At 38.7% G+C, this 25,755-nt stretch overlaps 1 protein-coding gene across 3 annotated transcripts in view; it reads left to right on the top strand.

The window, feature by feature from the left end:
* LOC134217459 (uncharacterized) overlaps nucleotides 1–22,503 on the top strand; it is a 138,062-nt gene extending 115,559 nt beyond the window's left edge. Inside the window, exons 8-19 of one of the 3 annotated variants that reach the window (XM_062696225.1) lie at nucleotides 274–314; nucleotides 393–1,180; nucleotides 1,345–1,406; nucleotides 1,587–3,254; nucleotides 4,728–5,576; nucleotides 5,634–5,913; nucleotides 5,975–6,080; nucleotides 19,597–20,403; nucleotides 20,464–20,652; nucleotides 21,445–21,459; nucleotides 21,777–22,027; nucleotides 22,091–22,503. In XM_062696225.1, coding sequence (XP_062552209.1) covers nucleotides 274–314; nucleotides 393–1,180; nucleotides 1,345–1,406; nucleotides 1,587–3,254; nucleotides 4,728–5,576; nucleotides 5,634–5,913; nucleotides 5,975–6,080; nucleotides 19,597–20,403; nucleotides 20,464–20,652; nucleotides 21,445–21,459; nucleotides 21,777–22,027; nucleotides 22,091–22,220 — 5,186 coding nt within the window. In that variant the 3' untranslated portion in view covers nucleotides 22,221–22,503. The remainder of the gene's footprint in view (nucleotides 1–273; nucleotides 315–392; nucleotides 1,181–1,344; nucleotides 1,407–1,586; nucleotides 3,255–4,727; nucleotides 5,577–5,633; nucleotides 5,914–5,974; nucleotides 6,081–19,596; nucleotides 20,404–20,463; nucleotides 20,653–21,444; nucleotides 21,460–21,776; nucleotides 22,028–22,090) is intronic. The other 2 variants (XM_062696223.1, XM_062696224.1) reach the window with 2 other exon arrangements.
* Nucleotides 22,504–25,755: the final 3,252 nt, after the last annotated feature.

Raw genomic sequence — 25,755 nt, 5'->3', positions numbered from 1 at the left:
AAGCATGGGAAAAGCTATTGCAATTTTAGATGATAAACTTTTAATTTTATAAAAAATCACAATAATAAAGCAAAAAAATCTACTGCAATTGACTTGCATTCAAAACAGCTTGCGGAAGCTTGTGGTTCCTCGTTTAATGCACCGCTTGCTTCGTTTCCGGTTACTGTAATGCATTGGCTTGCTAATTATATTTCTTCATGCATATTTCAACGCTGATGGTTGGGCTTTTCAATAAACATTATTTTATTTTCCCTTTTCCGCAAACCATGGAAGGCCTACTGAGCGAAGCCAACCTAAGGAAGATGTCGTTGGATGTAAGTTTTATACACTTTTATTTCTATAGTTTCAATACTACTAACGTACAAATTCATGCAATCTCTGCTATTTACTAGAAGGAGTTGAAAGAGGACCTGTACGGCCGGTCGCTGTCTGAATCAGATGAATCATATCTGAGTGACTACATTCAAAAGCACACAGTGCCTTTGCCGGATCTTTCGGATACCACTGGGTCGGGACCGGAAGATGATGTACTGTCACTCAAATCGAACGCCACCGATGGAACGTGGGAGGAGAACTGGTTGTTCAAAAAGCGGCAGCTAAAATCTACGGAATCTTCAATAGCCATGCTAGTGCCATCACCAACTGAAGAAGTTAAGGCGCTGATCGGCGATAAAAATGCTGATGAAGTCAGTGATTTATCCGAAGCAGGATCAGATGTTGAGGAATATGACTCCGACAGTAATATCAAAAACACCACCACGACAGAAACCAACAGTTCTCCGAAGAGGGCAGAAAACTCAATTGACTCAATTATTCAAGACAGTCTAATTTCGATCAACTCGATCGCTTCCAATGAGCCGTTACTGTCCGAAGCTAAGAATGATCTACTGCTGGAAGAGCAAACAATGCCTGAGGAATTTCATGGTAACTTGGTTGACGACCTCATCAGTATTGAACCCTGTTCGATAAAAACCGAAGCTGCCAATCCAGCATTAATGGAGAGCAAACTAATTTCGTTTATAAGTGGGCCTGAGTCGGTACTTATTGAAGAAAATAATAATATACTCAAACAGGAGGAAGTAGTTACAGACGACGTTAAACTCATGCAGGAGCGTATTCAAAATGCACCAAAAAAATGTGACGATGAAGACAATGTGCTTCATCCGATTGGTATCGTGAGGTAAGTTGGGTTTAAAAAGACAAAACTGATATTGTAATAGCTTATCGAACAGCTTACGCCAATGCTTTTCTAAATTACTTGTTGTCTTGTTATATACGTCGAAAATACTCACGATCATTGCAAACATTTAACTAACGATTCAATCCATTCTCTGAAACTTTCAGAACAATCCCAGTCGACGGCCACTCCTCTGAGTGCGACCGAAAAGAAGTCCCAATAGACAGAGGTAAGCACGTATTTCAGTTCACAGTGACCTATGTAGAAAGAAAGCCTACCAGCTAACTAACTTGAGCTTGCTTCTGAAAAAAGCTTTTGTTTTCGTAAATAAATCAGCACCGTGAATATCCTGCTAATACACACTGAATTCCACTAACGATTTCACTCTATACACTTTGATCACACACAGCACAACCTAACTCCGAACACACAACAAGACCCATTGAAACCGTATCCGAAGTAAATGTAAATCATCCTAATATTAACCACCTTAGTATTAACCTCAATCCATCTAACCTGGAAAGTAAGAGCCCAACGACGCAAAAAATCGGCAGTAAGCTTGAACCTAGTCCCCCAATATTCGTGGAGCCACTATCGCCACACCCAATCGTACTTAACATAACGGAAATCTTTGAACGCTCCATGAAGGTTTCGCTAAAATCTATTTCAGAAGAGGACCTCGAATCAAATGCTTCCACTGCATTCCAGTCGATACTATCGCCCTCCGACAGTATTGTTTCTACAGCTGATGGAAATGATTGCAAAACCATTTCACAGCACGGCTCGGACGATGGCACTACTGCAATGGTTGACACCGATAACAGTCTGCTGTTGAATAGCCTTCCCTCTCTACAATCATTTAGCTCATCACTAGAAAGCACTCGTCACTACCAGGAGAACGAATTCAGTTCGATCAATGATTCTGCCGAAACATCTAAGAAATCGTTGGATTTGCTTGAACTGGACCAAGCATCTACCGGAGCGGTTTACGTTTGCGATACTTCCAACATGCATTTTGCCGAACAGTTGAGGGAGCTTAGACAACAGCAGGTGCATCAGACTGACACAACGGAGGAAAGTGAGGAAAAAACGATAATGGACAAAAATGAGAAAATTTCTATTGGACAAAACTTGGTTGCTTTTAACAAGAACGCTCCCAGCCCAGACGAATTAAATGAAAATGACGAAGAAAAGTCACAACATTCTGATGTGAATATTGAAAAGACAAGGGAAGCCAACTCTGAAATTATAAAGACGGCAACAGACGAGGACATTGAAAATCAGTTATCAAGTAGAAAGGTTGAAGCAGAAAACAGTAAGAGCAATTATGTAGAAGATAAAACCTTGGCACATGTCGTTCTTTGTGAATCACAACAAACCAATCTAAATTCCCCCGCTAATCTAGTGCATAATGTGGACGACGTTCCTGCAGGAGCCACCGAAACTTTGGATGAATCTGATAACGAACTGCTGAAATCAAATGATGGTTTACCTTCTCAATCGGGATCATCCAGCCCGACAGATACATCCACAGAAGCTGTAGCTGGGTCTGCTGATCGGGTGTCCAGCCCGGAAGACTCTTTTTCTTCTATCAATCTATCGGAACCGATTGGTATGAACAACGACCCTACTATAGTTGAGCGACCGCAATCTACTGCAATCGCTGTTGTGACGGAACAGATGCGACAATACTGCGAAGAATTGAAAGATATTCTGAATCAACGAAAAATACCAGAACTCTCTTCAAAACCATCCGAGGAAATACAACAAACATCTGAGAGCTGGGAACAACTTTTGGCACTTCAGGAAGAACTGCGTATAGCTAACGAAGACCCTTCCCAAAATGAAATAAAACCTTGCAAGGACCATCCTATTCAAAGCATCGCTATAGATTGTTCTAAGGTTCCAGTATCGGAATCCCTCCCCAATCCAATGGATGATTTTGTTACAAAATCAGCAATTTACAATGACAGTTTGCGTAACACCCAAGTAACACCAAATTTCGAATTTCCTACCAGCATAGTCATGCCATCACAAAATCTCGTCGATACTGAAGATCCGGAATCTGTTGAAAATGGTTCTGTTCATTGTTCAACACTACTCGTTAACACACCAGAACAAAAAGATCAGGCCGTGAACGTCACTGAAATCATTCCAACTGAAGAAAATAAGAATATTGAAAACGTAATCGAAAAGGACAGTGGGTCTAAGGGAACAGATCTTCTAAACGACAGCCCAGTTACCGAAACAATTAACAAAGCTGACGACGAAGGACATGTATCCAACCCAAGCGCTGCACTCACAGATTCTTCTAAAAGTTCAATCGATGAAGAGGATACACAATCCTTGAGCACCAATGTTAATAATGGTCAGCAAAATGAATTGAGAAATACATCCATTTCAGAATCGGAATTGCAACCTAGTGTTATTGATGTAGTGACTGAGCAAATTAGCCAATACAGTGATGAGTTGAAAGATATACTCAATCTAAAGAAACCACCTGAACCAAGACCTATAACACCTGAAACACAAGTTGTTGAAAACATCGAAGCTCTAGAGTTGTTGCAAGAGGAATTACGGTTGGCTAATGAGGACCCTTCTCAAACTGTGGTAACACCTTGCAAAGGTCATTCCATGAAACCCATTCCTGTGGAGGTCTCAGCATCGGAGTCTTTTCCAAGCCCAATGGAAGAGTTTGCCATACAATCAGCTCTTTACAATGATAGATTACGGAGCCTGGAACCTGAAGAAATCCAACCCATAGTCGAAGACGCTTCAAGCAAACTCATAACGAATCTTGGACTCTCTGACGATGGGAAAATTGGAACGAGTACTCCTTCGGTAGAAGAAGACCAAATCAAATCTGAATTGATTGAATGTGAAGCTGTAAATGTAAAACAAGAAATAGATGGGGATATATTCACTGATAATTCTAATGGGATCGAAGCAGATACATTTGGCAAAATATCTTCAACACATCCACATCAATCTGCTATAATTGATGATAATAACGCTGATAATACCGAACCACTTCTAGGGGAACCATTAACAACGTTAGAACTTGCTGTCAACTCCAAAACACCCGTACTTGATCATGAGAATGAAGCTGCTGTAGGAGCTTCCTTAGAAGAAAACAGGCTTTCCAGCGAGTCTATGCCATCGGATTATTCCAGTCCCTCGGCTAGTCTGGAATATAATTTGCCAGTTAACATTGAAATTCCAGATCAATCAGAATTGGCAGAGTTAGGCACTGCCAACAGAGTCTCCAGCCCAGAAGATTCTTCTCCACCGACCACGGTGATTGACCATAATCAGTTGGATTTAGAAGACAGTTCTAATGGTTTAATCCGCACTTCAACTCCTGATGAAAAACTAAACTCTACAGCTATATCAGTTGTGACGGAACAGACGCAGCTATATTGCGAAGAGCTTAAGAATATTGTCAAAACGAGACAATCCCCTGACGTGGAGTTCAAAATACCTGAAGCTCAACTCCAAACACCTAAAAGCCTTCAAGCTCTTGAGTTCTTCCAGAAAGAACTACTTGCAGCCGATGAAGACCCTTCGCAAACTGAGATAAAACCTTGCAAGGATCATCCAATTCAAACCGTTACATCAGATAGATCTAAATCTCCAGTAACGGAAACTCTTCCAACACCAATGGAAGAATTTGCCGTGCAATCCGCTCTTTACAATCACCACTTGCGTAATATTGACTATGTGGAGGAAGGCCTACCCAACGCAGAAGACGCTGCTTGTTTCCTCACAGCAAATATTGAGTTGTCCAACGCTAAGGAAATTGTAACAACTTCGCCTTCTGCAGGAGAACACGCAGTTCAGGAAGCGGTCACTGTTGAACATACTCCCATTCCTGCGCCAAATGCAGTAACCGAAATTTCTTATGAAAGACAGGTCACCACTACGGTCGAGGAGTTGCAATCCAATCAGAATTGTCCATTAGATGACCTGGAAAGTTCAGATGAACCTTCTGGCTTCTTAGACAGTTTAGAAGTGACCAGCTCAGTGATAGATGAAACACCAGATTTCGATCGTATTCTTTCCTCAGATGTCCTTGAACAACCAACTGAAACTAACGACATTCCACGCGATTCAAATGTATCTTCAATATCGGTTACACTTCCTGCAGTTTGCGTTTTAACTAACAACGGCGACACTAACCTCACCAATGTAGCTGAAAGTGATACTAACAACTTGTGTGATGATCAACTTCCGAGCTTCATCTCGGAGGCATCTATTCCGATTGAAGAACCAGATTTATTCCATTACCCCCAAATTCCAGCGCCTCCTGCTCCACAGAATCAAAAGCCATCCGAAACCAGCAGTGGACACGCCAAAGGCAGTACAGCGGATTCAGCAGAGGATGAAAGACTGATTCCTGGTAAGTTTGCTGGCATTTTGGAGTAAAGGTTATTTTCAATGCCTTATTCTTAACTAGGTTCTATTGCCGAGCGTGAACATCTGAAGTGGCGCAATGCTTCACCCATTGCCAATAACCCGTACTCGCCAGATGTGCTGCAGAAACGGTTGGAAGAATCCAACCGACATTCAAATGTTTTCGACTTCGATCGATTGGCGGGTAGAGATCCTACATCACCAACATTGGAAGTTCCGGATGATCCCGACCCTCAAGTTGCTTCCAAAGAAGAAGAAGATGCCGTTGAAAAAGATCGCTCACTTCAGTCCGTAATAGGATCCAATCCCAATCAATATCAAAGGTTTGTACATAGTTGTTATTCTAATTACCAGTTCATAATACATTTTAAACTTTCAATGCAGATATGGTCGAGATTACTACATAAATGATGCTAAGCGCGCCAGCGGATCACGGAAGCAGACTCCGGACCTACCAACGCAATTAACCCACAGTACCGATGACGAGAAAGTGAGTCAACAAAATTATTTCCTTACTACCAATTCGTACATCATGAACAGATTCTTGAATACCGATCATAACTCGCCACTTAGTGGACCAGCCTCATCGTCATCGGTCTCCCCTCATCCACCTCCGTCACTTAGATCAAACCGTAGTCTTCCGAGACCTGATCGAGTTACTCCCCGACCTGCGTCCGTTGATTTAGGCTACTTCACAAAATCTTCTTCCAATGCCGATAGTGAAATTGACATTCCTGCCAGTGTCATATCGCAGTTTGAGCAGGAAATGCTCCACAGCGACTTTAAAAGAGACAGCTTCCGTGCGAGAAACTCTTCAACGCGACAGTTTGTTTTGAATCCTATCTTCGATGAATCATCTAGTCCCATCCACCCGAGTGGAGAGCCGATTGATAATTCGGAGAAAACCCACACACTGCCTCGTAGTTCAACCGCGAAATTACATGATCGATACCATACCATCCCATCAAAGGTCAGTCCTGTGGTAGAAACAGTTTTTACCGATCTGGGAACATTGCGAAGGTCTACCAGTGTTCGCAGTCGGGCAGATGAAAATTCACGCTCAGTAATACATAGGAGCGGTAGTTTTAAATCCAACATTAGTAAATGATAGAGGTGATGGATGACGAGTCACACTAGTGACGATAAAGAAGGGAACTGTGCCAAAAAATCTTTGATAGTAATACAGGTTTTAAGAATTCTTAATGATAAGTTTTGAGGCATGTAAATATGATCGTATGAATTATATAACTAAATATACCAGTGTGTAGTGATTATTAGAGGATTGATTGGTGAAGAATAAAAGCAAATTCTACAGTTATTGTTACCAATAGAGGAAACTCTTTTTCAACATGTACATGAAAAAAATACACACAGTCGAAGAAACACAGCCACTGTTCATTTCAGATCTGATCTGCTGGTAAGTTTGCACCCGTTTCAATGTCCGTTGGCTTAGTGGAAACGTTGTTTAGAGTAAGTCTATGTTTTTGCAACATCACGCTTAGTACCTATGTTTCAAAGTCCGTAGTCTAGAGGTGACGGTAATTGATATCATTTAAACACTATGAATTAAACACAACGGAAATATATGTTCATAATGTTCTCTGGTTATAGAACAGTGTAAACATAAAAATTGACTAATAATAATCGATCTGGCTAAAGAAAATCATTACAGTACTAGGATCATGTATAAATTTGCTTCCTGTTCTTCCCCAAGCGATAGTCTTCTAATAATACTAACCATTGTCGTAACATGTAATACTTCCAAAAACATATCCCAAAGCTGGATGATCCTAGTTCATAGTATGTGCTGATCAGTTCATTCTCCAGTATTCGACCAGCATTGAGCAAATTTGATGAACCATTACCGATGTTAAAGAAAGGAATACATTCATAATGTGTGTCTTTCGGAAGACGGAAACGCATATAAGACTGAATCACAAAACACTGAAATGCCGACAAGCTTATCGAAATGCTAAAACTGTTGTGATAAAGGTATATAACAACCGTATTATAGGGTGGAATAGAAACAATAAATAGTCTTTAACCATAACCACTAAAATGAATAACAGAACTCTGTAAAATTGCACTAATATTTCGGCAACAGAGCCGCAGTAAATAATTTTACAGATTTTCCTTACTGTAATTACAGATTCACAGTTACTTTACAGCACTTTTCAGCTTAAAAATTATTAAGCTCATTTGGTAGAATATCTTCACAGTCACTCGGAAGTCGAATTAAGTACAAGACTATATAACTATATACCAAGTTCACTATTTTCAATGGTATATGAATTTCTATCAGCAATATTAGTTATCTACCGCCATCGGGGGTGAGAATGGGTCATAGCTCTCACCGGCAGCCTGGAGATCGTAGAGCAAAATCGTTCAAAAAGGTCTCTTATATTTTAGTCTTCTCGCCCTCAGATACATTCAATCCATTCTACAAGCATTCTAATTAGTTGAAACAGTGATCCATTCTTACCCCCATTTGACCCATTGTTATCCCCGACGACAGTACTGAAAAATGATTTGATCAGTGTTCCATAAATTTTGCCACGGCAATATTTTCTCACAGTTATGGAACAGTTTATTCTTTGCTGTATAAATCGTTTCTAAATATTTTTTTGTGTCGACATCCATAATCAAAAGCAATAACTGTTGGTTACAATTCTATTGCAGAAATTGTATTGGTGGAATGATCGAATTTGTAATCAACATTTGCATAAAAATGGTGTTGTTTACGTTCGCTGCCACATTTGAGAAAAAAAACCCAGATTAATCCACCTAGCGGTGATGGTGCCTTTCTCGTTCGTTCAAAAGGTTTTAAATAATCTAAAATAACACCAATATGTGGATTGGTCTTATTTTTCATATTTGTTTATATGCATAAAAAAAATTCTCCCCAAACGCAATTTGTTGCAAACAAATCGGATTAGCATAAGAGCAAAAAATGGCATTTAGTTTTGTAGTTTTAAAATTAGTATTTTCGCCATAGCTTTTGACCCAATTGTACGATCCGTCCAAGTTTCTATAGGAAACAATGGGACAAGATTCTGCGACGAATGCAATCTGTTGCGAGCGACCTGAGAAGCACACATATTGCACATCAATCACAGTAATTTATATATGACCGGATACAGTCACTATATGGTTACTGCAACCAGATTTGTTGAATTTGTGTTGCTTGGGGAATAGATGAAGTCTAATTGCTAAAAAAGTGAGCTAGACTTTTTGAACTCTTTTTCACAATAAATAGTAATTTGACCAGAACATCTAAGCCCATAGTCCGATCTGGACAATTTTCAATAAGAAAATATGAGACATTCTGCGTCGAATGAAATTTAATGCGAGCAAATCGGTTGAGGAAGAGTGCCTGAAAAATAAGTGACATTTTTTTTAGAGATTTTTCCATAAAAAAAATGGTATAATTTTCGATCCCATAGTCCGATATGGCCAATTTTCAATAGGCAACAACGGGACAGGATTCTACGTCGAATGCAACTTGTTGCGAGCAAATCGGTTGAGGATAAGTGCCCGAAAAATGAGTGACATTTTTTACGCGATTTTTTCGTATGATTTTGTATTTTGGCCATAACTTGCGATCCCATAGTCCGATCTGACCAATTTCAAATAGAAAACAATGGGATAGGATTCTGCGTCGAATGCATTTTGTTGCGAGCAAATCGGTTGAGGATAAGTGCCCGAAAAATGAGTGACATTTTTTACACGATTTTTTCGTATGATTTTGTATTTTGGCCATAACTTTCGATACCATATTCCGATCCGGCCAATTTTAAATAGGAAACAATGGGACAGGATTCTGCGTCGAATGCAACTTGTTGCGAGCAAATCTATTGAGGATAAGTGCCCGAAAAATGAGTGACTTTTTTTACGCGATTTTTTCGTATGATTTTGTATTTTGACCATAACTTTCGATCCCATAGTTCGATCTGGCCAATTTCAAATAGGAAACAATGGAACAGGATTCTGCGTCGAATGCAACTTGTTGCGAGCAAATCGGTTAAGGATAAGTGCCCGAAAAATGTGTGACATTTTTCACGCGGTTTTTCGTATGATTTTGTATTTTGGTCATAACTTTCGATCCCATAGTTCGATCTGGCCAATTTCAAATAGGAATCAATGGGGCAGGATTCTGCGTCGAACGCAACTTGTTGCGAGCAAATCGGTTGAGGATAAGTGCCCGAAAAATGAGTGACATTTTTTACGCGATTTTTTCGTATGAATTTGTATTTTGGCCATAACTCTCGATCCCATAGTCCGATCTGGCCAATTTCAAATAGGAAACAATGGGACAGGATTCTGCGTCGAATGCAACTTGTTGCGAGCAAATCGGTTGAAGATAAGTGCCCGAAAAATGAGTGACATTTTTTGAGTAGTTTTGCGCACACACACACATACACACACACACACACACACACAGACATCACCTCAATTCGTCGAACTGAGTCGATTGGTATATAACACTATGGGTCTCCGGGCCTTCTATAAAAAGTTTGTTTTTGGAGCGATCATATAGCCTTTACCGTATACTTAGTATACGAGAAAGGCAAAAAGTGTTCAATAATATGATTATTTGTCAACTACAGGAAGTTCATTAATTTTCTTATCATCGAACCCAATTTAGATAATATATTACAACGCGGATCGAAAACTTAGATCCTAACGATGGTATTCATATATGAATATCGACAATTGGTTGATTTTCTGGCGTTATAGAATGTTGAGAACATTGTTAACCCTCAAAGAACCAGGACGAATGGGCTTTTTTTAAATGGCTCGCATTCAGCACGTGACCGTCGGAGTTCCTCGCGGCTTAAATAGTTTGAGTCAATGGGAAAAGCTATATTTTTGCCCTGATACATTTTCAGTTAAAAAAATTGTTTTGAGCTTTTTAGTGGAATGTCTTCTCTTGTCATAAGACAAGTTTGCACAATCCCATTTAATTCCACCACTTAATTGTTCCTTGACAGATACGTATTTCGACCTCAACAGTAAGGTCGTCTTCAGTGTCTCGTGCGAGTCAAGTCGAGTCAAGTACGAGACACTGAAGACGACCTTACTGTTGAGGTCGAAATACGTATCTGTCAAGGTACAATTAAGTGGTGGAATTAAATGGGATTGTACAAACTCGTCTTATGACAAGTATATTTTCAGATCGAAACAATATGTTGATATAGTTCGTACGATGTTTAGAAAAAATGTGAAAATTCATTGAAAATTAATTTTTTTTCAAACTTTCATACAATTTGTATGTAGTGAAAAAATGTTAAAAAACTTTGCACCAATTTTTTCTCAAAACAATTTTTTGTCACTTTCACCCCTTGGCGTTTTGACCCCCGCAATTGTAAGATGGCAATGGTAAGAATTTCAGAAGGTCAATGTCAATTGAAAATTATTTTTTTTAAACTCCTGATTTGAAAAGTTTAAACAGTAGAGGTGTGCGCCGGTCAGATATTCGTCGGCGGCGGCGTTTGTCAGAATTTTGGTCGGCGGCGGCGGCGTGAGTCGGCGTGGCGATTTTTTCGTTGCATTTTTCTGAGATTTTTTTTGCATTTTTTCGGGATATTTTCAAGACATTAAAAGAAGAATCTTCTGAATTTCGCATGAAAAATCCAGAAAAATCTATAAGTTTTTCCAAAATTTGGAAAACATTTTCAAGAAATCTTTGGAATTATCAAGAGAAGCTCTTTGGATTCCCAAATAAAATTGTCGCAATTTACATGAGAAACTTCAGAATTTTCACTAAAAACAACTCTTAACTTCTACATGAAAAACTTCGGAAATTTATAAAAAGTTCCTGTTGAGTTTCTGTTGAGTATTCTTCGAAATTTGCACAGAAAATTCTTGATAATTGTAGGAGAATGCGGTTGGTAGAATGGCTGTTTCACCGTTGGCTTTCTCAGTCTAGAATAATAAAGACGGCTAGTTTGACATGGCCAACGATAAAACAGCAAATTCTTAAGAATTTTCGCAGGAAATTCTAAGAAGTTATCAAGAAAAACTCTCTGGAATGTTAACGATAAATTTTCCGTAAGTTTAACGGAAACTTTTTTAGAATTTCTGCGGAGGATTGTTCGAAATGTCTCAACGAATGTTCGAAATTATTGGATTTCTAGGGGAAATTCTTTGTACAGTAGACGTTCGGTAACTGAAAGTCATTTAACTGCAATGCTTTTAGCCGCATTTCGATAGTTACATCAGTTTTGCAGTAATCGGACAGCTGAGCTTCAAAACGATGTCAAAGTCGATGATAGCTGCCTAGCGCTGAACAATCAGGTGCACTTCTATTCTGACGTCGTCTGACAATTGATTGCCGTCTAGAATGCGTCGCAGTTTTCGAACGACTAGTGTATTGTCCATAAGAAATTCTTGGGAAATTCCGAACCGGTGATTTGGCCTAAAAAGTAGTTTTCGAATAGGTCATCGGCCCAAAAATGATGTTTGGCCGAAATGGTCGTTCGACAGAATGGAACATTTGTCCGAAAATATCGTTTAGGCCAAAACTGAACGGGTAATTTATTCTAAAATATCCATCCGTTTGGCCTTGACATTAACGTTGAAAAGGCCTATTGTCAAACGACCGTTGAACGAAATTTCGCAACCTCTCTACTTTTTAAGTCGATACTGTCCTTTAAGCCAAAAGCCATCTAACCAAATCCCATTAAGGCAAATTGAACGTTTATCCGAGTATTCGGATAAACGTCTTTTTGGCAAAATGATCAATTCAGCCGAACCACACTTTTCAAAGAAAGTTGCAAATGCCAAATGACATTTTTTACTAAACGGCCGAGCGCGGTGTGGATGCGTTCCATGCAACAAATAACCTGTAGATTTTCGATATATTTGAAAAATACTGCGGATGTCATTGTTGTGAACGTGTCCACTTTTTCATCCTCCTGGAATTATGGAAGAGGCCTTCTAAAATCCCACATCTTTATCAAAGAATCGTTTCAAAATTCCCACCGTTGTTTCTGCGGGCAACATTTCAAGCAATTTAGAAACAATTAAAGAAGAATATACCAGTGGAATTGTCAATGACCGGGATCCAACTGTTCGTGTCTATCAAGTTAACCGTAAGCGAGGACGAGTAATCAGCGGCTGACTTAAGTACGATAACTGATCGCTGCATGGGACGCATACCGTTGTCATCGACCGCACTAGTTTTAATCCGTGTTGCAGTTCGGGTTCATTTTTTCAATACCTATATATTTATATCTATTACACATATTCATTATTTATGTCCGCCATTTGATCACCTCCTACGTCTGTGAAAGGTGTTTCGATTCCGAGCGCTTTCTTAAGCAGAGATAGGACTATTATAAAATAACAACACTTGTAAGGACGTAGCCAGGTGTGTTGAGAAAATCAAGTCCGTCCAATTGTAGGTTTTAGCGGATTTTACAATCGTGAATATGTTTATCTCTGCAACTTCATCACGGGTTCGTGCTATGCTATGCTATGACAGTTTTTACCAAACGACATTTTTGGTCAAATGATCTATATTCGGTCAAACGACATTTTCATCCGAACGATTCAGCTAAATGACCTGTTAGGGTAAACAACTTTTTACAAGTCCGGCCAAATTTTCCTTTTGGCTGTCCATTGCTTTCGGCCAAACAACATTTTCGGTCAAACCAGTTTTGACCTGATAACAGTTTCCGTTAAACATTTAGTTTTGATAAATGGTACCTGGTTTAATGTATTTTGACCTAAAGGCCTGTATCGACTTAAAAATAGAGTGGCCACGGAATTTTGTTCAATGGTCAATTGACAAAAGACCATTTGCCAAACAAATGGCCATTTTTGACCATATTACCTTACCCGCTCAGTACGAGGTTCAGTCATTGAAATTTGGCCGTATGACGCGTTGGACCAAATGACATTTTCGGTCACATGGCACATTCTGTTAAAAAAAACAATTTCTGCTAAATTGCATTTTTGGCCAACGATCGTTTCGGCCGGACAACCTGTTATGCAGCGTACACACCAGTCAAGCAGTTTGACGAACATTGACTCCGCCCTCAAGAAAACGCTTCGGTTGCTGCTTTGTTTGAACGTGTGTGAAGTTGTTCGAACAACCATTTCACAGTTGGCGGCTCAGTTGGAAAAAAAATAAAACGGTTTGATTTTGGTTTAAGTTGTAGGGCGGAGTCAAGGTTCGCCGAACATGTTTGAGCATTTGTAGTGAAGTTGCACAAACCCCTATATATTTTTTGATGGTTGGTGCTCAAGTTGGCGCTTCGGTCGTTCGTGTGTGATATTGTTGGTCGAATAAATTGATTGTTCGTGCCGCTGTTGGTAAAACTTGATAGATGTATGAATAAACGAGAGGTGGAGTCAATGTTGGTCAAACTGCTTGATCGTGTATGCGTTCCATTAGGGCAAACGGCTTTTTCGGCCAAATTACCAGTTCGGCCGTCTGTCGCTTTCGGTCAATGGAACTTACCAAGAATTGCTAATCTAAAATAGAAAGAATTTGCTAAAGAAAACCAAAAAAAATCCTACAAAATTCCAAGCATTTTTTCGATGTTTATAAGTAGGCTATGCCAAACTAGCCGTTTAGTGATGAACTTCTCCCCGCGAAAAATCACTCTAATAAAGGATAAAAAAAACTAACCGTCCTTATTACTCAAGATTGGGGAAGTCAACGTTAAAGCATCTTTTTTCCAGTCACAATTTTCTGTGTGAATTTCAAAGAATACTCAACAGAAGCTCAAAAGGAACTTTCCGTGGATATTCCAAATATTTTCCTGTAGCAATTTGGACAAACTTCCCGTGAAAACTCTGAAAAGATTTTCATGTAAATCCCTAGCAATTTTCTTTGGTAAATCCAAAGAGTTCCTCTTGGTAATTCCAAAGAGTTCTCGAAACTTGAAAGTAGTTAATAATTTTCAAATGAATATTCTGGAAAAACTGGAAATCTTTCATCAAAAATTTGAGGCGAAATTCAAAAGATTCTCCCGTTATTGTCTTGAAAATATCCAAAACTAGTCAAACCTGCCCGATCTTGCTCGGGTTTTTTTCGACCTTACTGTAAATCGTTTAGGGGCTGTCCATATACCACGTAGACAGGTTTTGGTCTGTTTATATATCAAAATTAGTTTTCGATTTGCTCTCTTCGACAGCAGGAATAGTTCTTGATTGGATGTCATAGTAAGATATTTCTGCTATTACGTCTTGTTATTTTAACCGTTAAAATGTCCAAAAAGATATCAAATTATGTAAACATAATCGATGGCGCGGCGCACACCTCTACCAGAAATCTTTACAAATACATTTTTGAGATGGTTTGATGGTTGAAATGATAAATTTCGGGCTTGAGCACTTCCAAAACTTTGAGGTGATGTTCGAATTATAAGAAAAAGAGAGAGTCCCAGTGTACCATGCTTGCGACCGGTCGCAAATTTTTTGAACGTCAATTTTACGCCGGGTGTTGAAATTTGAAATTTCGGCTGGTTCAGCTGAACGTTTCCGCATGATTAAAAAATAATATTGTAGTGTCGGCAAAAAAGAGATTTTAGTTACAAGATAAACACCATCGCTGTCGTCGCTGTAGGGAACATCTTTTGCTGGCGAGGATAGGGGATCTAAAAGTCAATGAAGGAAAAATACATACGATTTGACAGTTAGGTACCACACATTTTTCGGACAGCAGAACAAAGGGAACGAGCTGACGAGCTCGGTGGTCTAGTGGCTATCGCTTCTGCCTTATAAGCAGGAGGTCGTGGGTTCAATTCCAGGCTCGTCCCTTTCCCACTTTGTATTTCTATCTTAGTTCTTTCTGTGTTTCACGTTATACCAAAACGATTCCTACTGTTATAACCTTCCACACAATCCCAAAACCTCCCGTGACACCTATGAGAGGTCGTAGAGTTCTCTGCATCTTTCTTAAGTAGGTGTCCAACAAACCATCCTTCCCCTTCCTCAGCATTCGCAAGGACGTGGCCAGGATAGATCTCGACTATTGGAGAGTGCATTGCTTCCATCTAAGAGTTAGTGATTAATCCCAAATCAATATCTGTGGTAACGTATGAAAGTACTACTACTCTCATACAATAGGCTTGGCTTGTACCACCTACGAATTTGTGCGAACTGCTTAATGCTAATGCTAATGCTAGCAGAACAAAGGGAACCGAAGCGACAACTTTATCTGGTAACTAAAATATCTTTTGTTGGCAAATATTAATTTGTGATGTTCATTTGTGGAAACCAACAAAGCGGGATGAAGATCCTTTGGAAGCTTTTTGCAGGAATATTGTATGAAAATTGTAATTAATCGTGGAGACTCCACGGGTTTTCGAGGCGCGTTTTTGTTTAATGGACAACGTTTTTTTTTCTTTCCTTTTAAAACTTGTATTTTCTTTATATTATTCCTTCCGGATACGCGAGTGCATTCTACAAGTGAAGCCGGGACAGGAATTGTTCCGCTCAAACCGAGTGATTTTTCTCTCACAGATTCCGTATTTCTTCGATTGAGTGCAAATTTAGTTCTCCACTCTATATGGGCTGCATGTGAGTGAGCGGACGAAATTGTGTTCTGCTATTTGTGGTTGCGTAAATTATTGTCTATCCGGTACAGAGTTAGTAGACATTCTCTATCGAAGATAGATTTTTCTCAAAATACAAGCAAAATACGGAAATAGTGCACTGTATTCACCCAAAGAGGCGCTAAATAACGCTTAATTTAGTGTGACAGATAAAACTTTGGCAGAAACTTCGGTTCGGAAGTCCATACTTCCGAATTTAAATTTGGTGCTACGCCGACAATAATTAGAAAGTGAAGATTCAATTCGCGTCCAGTGGTTATTTCTTTAATAAACAGAACGATCGGCCGGTCATCGAAAATTGTGTCCTGTTAGTGCGGTCGGTAATTAAAATATTTAGTGTTCGTTTGATTGTGTATTTGTTTTAAATTGAACAAACTCCATGCTACACGCGGCATACCGTTTACCAAAACGAACCCTGCCACAATCCCAATATATCAAACATCCCAGTGATTTCTCGTGGAAGTGTAGATGACTTGTCGGCTTCTATCAAAGCGAGTATCATGTCAACTTTTTCCTACCCATTCCTTAATTCCATCCCATTCCTTAATTCCAACCGTATTTCCCATATGTTTTGTCTATCTGCTTTTGAGCTACATCCCATTTATCGAATTAAATTCAAACTACACTTAAAGTGACAGTGGGTTAAATTAAAAACAAACTAATCTGGGGCATCAGAATGCTTTTCAATGTGACATATATGACATCTATTCAATGAAATTCATTAAGAATTATTAGACACATTTGTAATTAGCATGTCATACATATCAGAAAAATGGGGTCTGTACAATGAAGTTTATAATCTAAACGTTCCTCAATTATTAATTATTCTATTTTAGTTTATTCCTTTGATGAATTTTTTTTCGAAGGGCTGTTTTCATACCACGTGGACAGATGTCGAACAGTTTTAGATGTGTACTTCCCTCCATCAGCGTACACATCTGATCATGCAATTTTTCATTAATTTGTGTGAACCATAGGCAATCTTCTTACTCATCTACCCCGTAAGTTGTCCACATGATATACGAATAGATGGATATTGGATTTGACGAAAAATTCATCTTAAAAAAAATATTGTCGGCGTAGCACCAACTTAGAATTCGGAAGTCGGGACTTCCGAACCGAACTTTCTTCCGAAATTTTATCTGTCAAACTTATTGATGCGTTCTTTAGCGCATCTTTAGGCGAATCCAGCGCACTACTTCCGAAGTTGGGAAAGTTGCCTGTATCTGGAGAAAAATCCAACTTCGGTATAAAAGGCGGTATACTATGTATTTATTAATAGTCAAATTTGAACAAAACATATGATAGGGACACGGCAGGTATTTCCGTCCATCGTCATAGGGGCTAAAATCAATGAAAGCAACGTCATTTTGCTAGAAATCCACTATAGCAGAACGTTTCGCCTAAGCTTACGATTGGGTACGGATGAATTTGTCAAAAAAGCTTCTATTTGATTGATATTTGAGACTATGATGATAAGACGAAAATGCCTGCCTCAACCCTAAATGCATATAATGCAAATATATATTTGGATAAGAATGACAAGAAATCTATCGAGAGTTTAGATGTTCTGGACAAAATGGCTACCTGTGCAGTGCACAGGTTGCACATGCGGACGCGACGCCTCTGAGTGTCGATATAAATTCAAAACGAAATGCGGAAAGCGTGAACGCAACCAATCGAGCCCATATTTTACACAGTTGATTGTGGTCCCAAGACGATTCAAAAAACCTTGATCTCACTTGATTGGATGAAGTTTGCGCTTTTCCATACAACTGCGCACCACTCTTATACTCATGCAGTTGCTTGCCAAGAAATGCTTTTAATTAATAACTGAGGAAATGCTAATGAAATACTAAGTTGAAAAGAAGACTAAGTTCCAGTTGAAATGTAGAGCCATAAACAAAGAAGAAGTAGCTTTTAGGTTTTTCGGAGCATAGCAAATGCGCCAGGATTTATTCCGAGTGATCCTCAACCATAAACTGTTTTTATCAAAGAATACAAAATCATATTTAGTTCTACTATTCAAAAGAAATTTTAATCAGATATGAAGAATACAAATAACATGTATATACTAGATTAATTCACAACATTTGTAAAAAAAAATTAAAAGTTTACATTGCGTTTGCAAATTTATTCAACTATTTCCTCTGAGATTGGACAGGTGTGGGAACCATAAGAACTCCTCTTTTATCATTGCTTTGTGAAATCATGAAGTTTGAAGTGTCGCACGATCTATTTTGATTCAATTTAGTAAATGGCCATTCCGTAGGTCCCCGGATTGTGACCGATGTAGCCAGATTTAATCCGAGTGGACCAGGAATCCTAAAAATATCATTCCCATCAATGCTCTGTGAAATCATGAAGTTTGAGGTGTCGTACGACCTGTTTTGACTTAAATTTGTAAATGGCCACTTATTCCGGGTACAACTGACCCCAACGGAATCTGAAATAATTCTAGAACCGTACTGTGGATAGCCTATATATATTACATCGCCTTACGTGAATAGCGGAGCCACCACATGCACTAGCTTTTGGTAAGTCGCAAATGATAGAACTGAAGACAATCTCCAGAGTGTTTGCAGTGTTCCATAAATTCTCGCTATCACATCGTTCACTCGGTAACTCCTTGCCATGTGAAGGCCGAGATTCTTAACACTTTCTACTGGTACGATTACTTTATTACAAAAGGTGATATTGGACTGAGTGTTGCTTGGGCCTCCACGGGTAAAGATGTCTTCTTGGAATTTGTGACTAGAGTGTTAGTAGTTGCCAGCGTTCGATTGCCGTAAAGATCAGTATTGATCTTTGCAATCAGATAATCTAGTTGGTCAACAGGACCTGTGACATAGATCTGAAGATCATCGGCATAAAGGTAATATTCGCACTGAAGAACATTCGGGGGGCTGTTTATATAAAGCGAGAAAAGTAGTGCGCTGAAACAGGATCCTTGCGGAGTGTCTTCGGTGAGTTCATGTTCAGCAGACAGGGTGCTTCCTATTTTGACCACCTGGCTCCTGTTTCTGAGGAAAGCTTCAAGAAGGTTGCAAGCTGATATGGATAAACCGAATTCACGCTCGAGTTTGACAGACAGTTTTTAAAGTTCCGAAAGGAAACATGTGTTTTCGAAGATTAAAAAATTTCGTTAAACAAAACCAGGATTTTTTTTCTAATTATTGAAGTGTGTTATATTCTGAGCTTACAAAACATACTTATAACCAAATACATCAAAATAAAACTTCATCTTCAAGAAGTTAGTTAGTTTATAAATCTGACACAATGAATAATTTGGTTTCAAACAAATTCTTGGTTATTATCCGATTTAAATATATGATTAATATGTAATATGGCTACTAATATGGTGCTAACATTTATGTCACTTCACTCCGCCACATATTCCTATAGCTTTAACACGTCCTTTCTATTCTCCCCATATAGTCGCTATTATTGTCGCGGAAACAAGACCAGCAAACCAGTCCCACTCCTACTCACCAACGAAACGACTCAAAGTCGGCAGGAACATTCCCGTTCGTCAAGTCCAGCAGCTGCGGAAATGTGGTAGACGATAACCAAACAGAAGACATATTTTCCGCTGCGCGACCAATCGAGGTGAAACCAGATGACCCTATCTTGAAACGAGGCATCAAAATGGACTATCTCAGTACTCCTACTCGGGAAGTTTACCTCGTACCAGCCGAAGACCCCGCAACTCCCCAGTCGTTAGGATCGTCATCCGAACTCAGTATGACTTCTCGGGCAGATGATAGTCTCACGTATAGCGAAGACTCGGATGTGACTCGCATTTACGAGATCGGTACTTGTGAGTCCAAAGTCATTCATGGCGACGTGATTGGGGGCGGAAAGGACACAGGACAGACACCACCGTCTACTCCCACAAATGGGGACCAACTAGTCAACACATCGCACCCCATAGACGAAGAACAAACAATGAACAAACTAAACTGTCTTAAACTGCAGGAAAGCGAGGTACTGTCCGAAGAAATTCTCGAGATTATCCCACAAATCAGAGTGCCTACGCCGATAGAGTCGGAACCGCTTCCCGAAGAACCTTCCAGCCCAACCATAGACCGAAGTCGCTTACTCAAACCACATCTTCTCAAAAACAAGCCTCTTTCTCCGGAAACAATCAAATTCTTCTCGCCAAAGAAACCATTCGCAACAAACCTTACAGCATCATCCTCACTATCTCAGTCTTCTATGGAAATCCGTGATCTACCTCATAACGTAGGTTCCAGTTCCATGTGAAACCACGGATACTAACTGTAATGGAAATTTTAATTTTAGGCAACCAATCTCTACCATTCATCTCTGCACATCGATTATCCACCGACGCGACCTGTGCCCCTACATCATGATTTTATCATTGAAAAGGAAGTGATGGAGGTGCTGCCTTCGGTTAAGGAGCTCGCCAAGTGCTACAGCGTAAGCCAGCAGGACGTTAGCAAAGTACCCCAGCCACTGCATAAACCGAGGGTAAGTTGTGTGTATCAAACGAAAGTTTTTGTTTGCTTTAATGTTTGGATTTGTTGTGTTTGAGCAAAAGTGAATTTAAATTTCATGTATAATAGGTAGTTTCATTCCTCCTCACCATATAGACAAGATACGAATTTTTATTCCTGCTCAAAACATAATAATAAATGTAATATGTACATTTATTTGGCCAAAAAAATGTATTTCGGCCTTTGTAAACAGGAAAAGTTCTGCTGTTTCTTCAGTATTCTTCAAGACAATGAAATAAATTCTCATACCTGCGCTTTTACGATATTAAACAAGTGTAAATATCAAAGTTTGACTAATATAATTTAAAGAGTTCACCTTTTCTGCTTCTGCTTTTTTTTCGCCGTGGTTTAATTTTTGTTTGGTTCCTGACTTTTTGAAAAAGAATAGCGTAATCCCATCACTGAGCTTCAACTTTCCTTAGCTTATTGTCAGGTTAGTCTCTCGATATTCGAATGAAAACATGGTAAATTTGCTTATTGAACAGAAAAACTTGAACTTGAGAATAATGAAAATATTGCATATATTTTGTGCATGTTGTTCTTAGCTTGCTAAATTCCTGCTCTTCATATTTAATAAATCTAAACATTGTATTTTGTTCATACCACTATGACTTGTTAAGATTTAGAATGTACGAAAACAGCGTGAATGTGATGCTTCTATTTGTATATTGCTGCCAATATTTTGATTTTGATACGATTTCTTTTGTTCCATCGGATAATGGCATTAACGATCTCATTGCAAAACCAATCGCTCTAATTACTCTAGGTCAAGCTGCGCAAGGTAATTTTCATTTGCTTTTTACTGTGTAGGTTAGTCATTTATGTGAAAACTGTTGTTAAAGAAACATTTAATACATCAAAACTGATTCAAATGTTACTAACGATGCAAACAGTTTTCACAACACATGTACTGTGTTTTGCACCGATCACGGAATTGGTTACTGACACATAAAAACGCCATGATTTGCAGTTTCATGTCACTAAACGCTTGCAATACAGACGGATATCAAAATTGAAATCATATTTGTGTAATCGTTGTGTGTTCGTAATTTGTTTTGTTGAACAACCGACCCTGAACCATTTATCATATCCATCTAGGACTTCATACGTCAATCGTCGGAGATGCTGCATGCAGAAGAAGACCAGGAAGCTCGCAGTGGAATGCCACATGTGCCGAACAAGAACCGCCGGATGTATTGCAGCACCAGCAGCATAACTACGGCGGAGGAAATTCGTGAAAGCCGTCGAACGAACGTGGAAGCGTACAATCCGCCAACGTTTGTACCGATGGCTCCAGGTCACAGCATCACGGCACGAAGCCTTTCCAAGCAGATTCGGGATGAATTGAAGTGAGATTTCTTTATTACAATCACATGCACCTAATACATGCAAGCGATAAAATATCTTTCCAGGATAAACGCAACGGATGATCATAAGGTGCAGGGAGGACACACATCACCAGAGCGGCCCAGCAGTCCGGTGTTTGCTCCGGGTCACCTTCGAAGCAGTATACAATTCTTCGAGAGCTTACGGGACAAATAATCGCTGAAACATGGAATTAGGTGTACCAATAAGTAATCAGTGCCATTCTTCTTGAAAATCTGTAATATGATACCAAAATTTCTGAAATATTTATGTCGCGGAAGGAACGAGTCGCCTATTGCCGTTTCGTTGAGTTCAAATTGTGCAGCCATTGGCTGCAGTTATTTATTTTTTTGTTTTGTTATTGAAGCATTTGAAACCATTCAGGAGCTTAGAAGAAAGATAATGTGTAAAAGTTGTGCTTTTGCTTTTCAGGAAAATAATAATAAAAATTATTGAGTTATGTAATTCAAACCTATTTACGAAAGAAAACCTTTAAATTTTTTGTTATGCTATGTTTTTTTATCACTGGATAATATTAAAAGGCTTATTTGAGAAATATATCCTGCGATAAATATAGTGTGGTCTACATCACACTGGGTGAATTTTTTTAAGTTTAGGCCGGAACAAATTTTCAATTTTACTTTTGTCACCCCCCCCCCCCTTCAAAAATGACGAAAACTTGGAAACTAAAATGTTTTCATCAGTGTTGTTTTTTCGCGTTTTCCGTGTTTCAGCGAGTTATATAATTCAATTTCTTCCAAACCAGACATTACTGATCTTTGTTCTGAAAATTCTTCGGTTTTTACAAATTTGAATTGGCGTACAGAATTATAGGAAAGATGCGTGACAGATTTTAAGCAGTGGCGCGCCGATGCAAAAGTGTCGGCGATGGTGGCTCACACCTCTAGGAGGAATAGAATGCAACAGACATCAAATTACTTGGCTTTGAGATTTGATTTCAGGAGCTATGGAAAAAAGATTAAATTTAATTTCCTTTTAAATTGATATTTGTTTCGTTGGATTTTGTTTAGTTTGATTTAGTTATGCTTGAAATTCGAGTTTTATTGTAATGTTCACATGGAAATGAATTTGAATAGCTGAATTGCTTGAAACGTGGTTGATTTCCATATCACATATGATGTTTTGTAAAATTTGGAAAAGTCTACGTATACTTCAAGAGGGGAGGGGAGGTGTTTCGGAAAAGTCTACGAAAGTCTACTAGGGGGGACGGGGGGGTTTGAAAAGGTGAAATTTCAGTCTACGTGGTTTTTGGGCAGCCCCATAAATAATTCTTTTCGAGGCAGTTTGCCACCCGTACACGGAACATATCTTCCAAGAAGACGCTGCTGCAACTGAATCGGAGGGAATTACGTTCATAAATAGTCGGAGAGGACTAACTTTGTAATACTTTTAAAGTCATTTTATAAATATTTATGTAATTTATGTCTTTAGGGTCTGTTCACAAATAACGAAACGCAAAAATCTGAGTTTTTGTACCCCTCCCTCCTCCATATAACGCGTAACTGTAACAAATGGTATTCTCAACACATGATCAAAACCCAAAAATTGAAATATTATTAAATTCCATTCCAATCAGACTATTATTCAATTTAGCTATTATACAATGTAGCACGATAGAAATTCCTTTTCAGAAAAGCATTGAAACCCAATAGTATATATGTCGGTTTCTAATGGAATCCAATGTTGCTACTAAATCCTGAAAGCTGCACTAGAAAATGTATAGCCATTTTTCAGCTCCCATGTATCTAAAATACGGAATTTTTGTTTTACCGTTCTAAAGTCCTGAAAACACATAAGAACAAAATCCGTCGACAAGATTTCCAAGGTGTGAGGCCACTTGCAAGTAGCTCGTGTACTGCCGTTCCAAGAATGCTTGTAGTTAATTGGAAATAAGACTATTAAGTACTTTGCGTTTTAAGCGCACATGATTTTGGAAAGCAAATTCCTACTTAAAGAAGCATTTGCTGACCAATCCCGGAATGTATTCGAAAAGCTTTTTCCCGTCATATAAGGGTATTAAAAATGTAGAGAAAAACGATTACTTACGAGGTCCAGAATTGAGTAAATGACTTTTGAATCCTCAATTTCCATAGCTAACATCCTGTGGAAACACAGGACTATGATTAAAACTCATTTCCTTTAAAATCAGTCTGAAAAGTCGAGTCAAGTACAAGACACTGAAGACGGCCTTACTGTTGAGGTCGAAATACGTATCTGTCAGGATACAATTAAGTGGTGGAATTCAATGGGATTGTTCAAACTCGTCTTATGACAGATCAGTCTAGTTTTTTATTCGAAAATAGAATTTGAGGCCATGAGTGACCCTTACAATGATTTGGCGGGTCAGTTTTGCCGAGAAATACGTCTAGCATTTTTACGGAAATAATTCGCTAGATAATTTGCTAAATTTCGTATCAGCATATCTCTCATAATGCCTCATATTTTTTTGAATCTACTGAGACTAATATGAGACAATTATCGTCTTAATCAAGACATTTCAGCCCATTTCAATCATTCACTCAAAAAGTTCAAATAAAAAAAAAACAAAAACGCATGTTAGACCTCCCCCAGGGATGCCAGATTTGAAGACATGTAAATTATACCAAACAAAAATGTTATAATCGTCTTTGTCTCGTCGGGCTTAGAATCTCAAACATAAAAAATACATTCCTAGGCTGATAAATGCAACGCATTTTAGACCTCATACGCACTTAACTTTGAGTTGAGCGCTGGTTAAAAAATCCCGATGCCGTGTATGTAAAAAGGTATTTCAATCATTACATCGGAACGCAATGACCGATCTAATTTACGGCAAAAATAGATTGAACTCTTCTATGACTTGATTTAATTCTTTCAACCGTTGAGCTAGAACCTGAACGTTTTCTAAATTCCTTCTGAATTCATTTGATTTTTTCGGTATTTCCATGTGACTTTCTTCTAAATATCCGACGGAAAACTCTTTGAATATTCCGTGAATTTTTGAAAGAATTGTTCGTGTAAAATAAGGAGAATTTCCGATAAAAATTATGAGGAATTTCTTGTCTTTATTCAAGAGAATTGAAATTGGAAATTCAGTACAAAATTTATATTTAATAATTTCCGTAAAAAAGTTATAAAGGAAATCCTCCAAAATTTAAACGGAAAATTCATCTTGATTTCCACAACTCCCACAATAAATGCACTTTAATTTCCACAAGAAAATTGTCTCAATTAAATTTCATAGAAAATTCTTACGAACGTCGATAAGAAATTTAAAATGTGCTGGTGTTAAATGGATATTTCTCATAATTTTCAAGGTAAATTTCTGCAGGAAAATCTCCCTAAAAGAAATTCAAAGGAAACTTGCTACACACTTTCGTTAAATTCTTCCTTGAATTCCTTTGATTATTCTTCTAGAAAAATCTTTGGACATTCTACCGGTGTTTTTTTTTTTGCGAATTCATCTATGAATTTCTTCAAAAAATCGTCCTGGTATTCTTTCTGTAATCCCTCCAGGAAATTTTCCGGAATTTCAGGGAGTTTTCCGAAAAATCCTCCAGGAATTCATTTGGAAGATCCTCCAGAACTCCTTCAGTAGTTCCTTCACGAATTCCTCCTGTAATTCTTCCAGGAATTTTTACGAAAGTTTTCCCCGGGATTGCGGCGGAAGCTCCACCAGGGGTTCCTCCGTAAGTTCCCCCTCTGGAAGATC

This window comes from Armigeres subalbatus, chromosome 2, assembly GCF_024139115.2.
Source record: "Armigeres subalbatus isolate Guangzhou_Male chromosome 2, GZ_Asu_2, whole genome shotgun sequence".
Classification (NCBI taxonomy): Eukaryota; Metazoa; Arthropoda; class Insecta; order Diptera; family Culicidae; genus Armigeres; species Armigeres subalbatus.
This window is presented reverse-complemented; position numbering and strand designations above follow the sequence as displayed.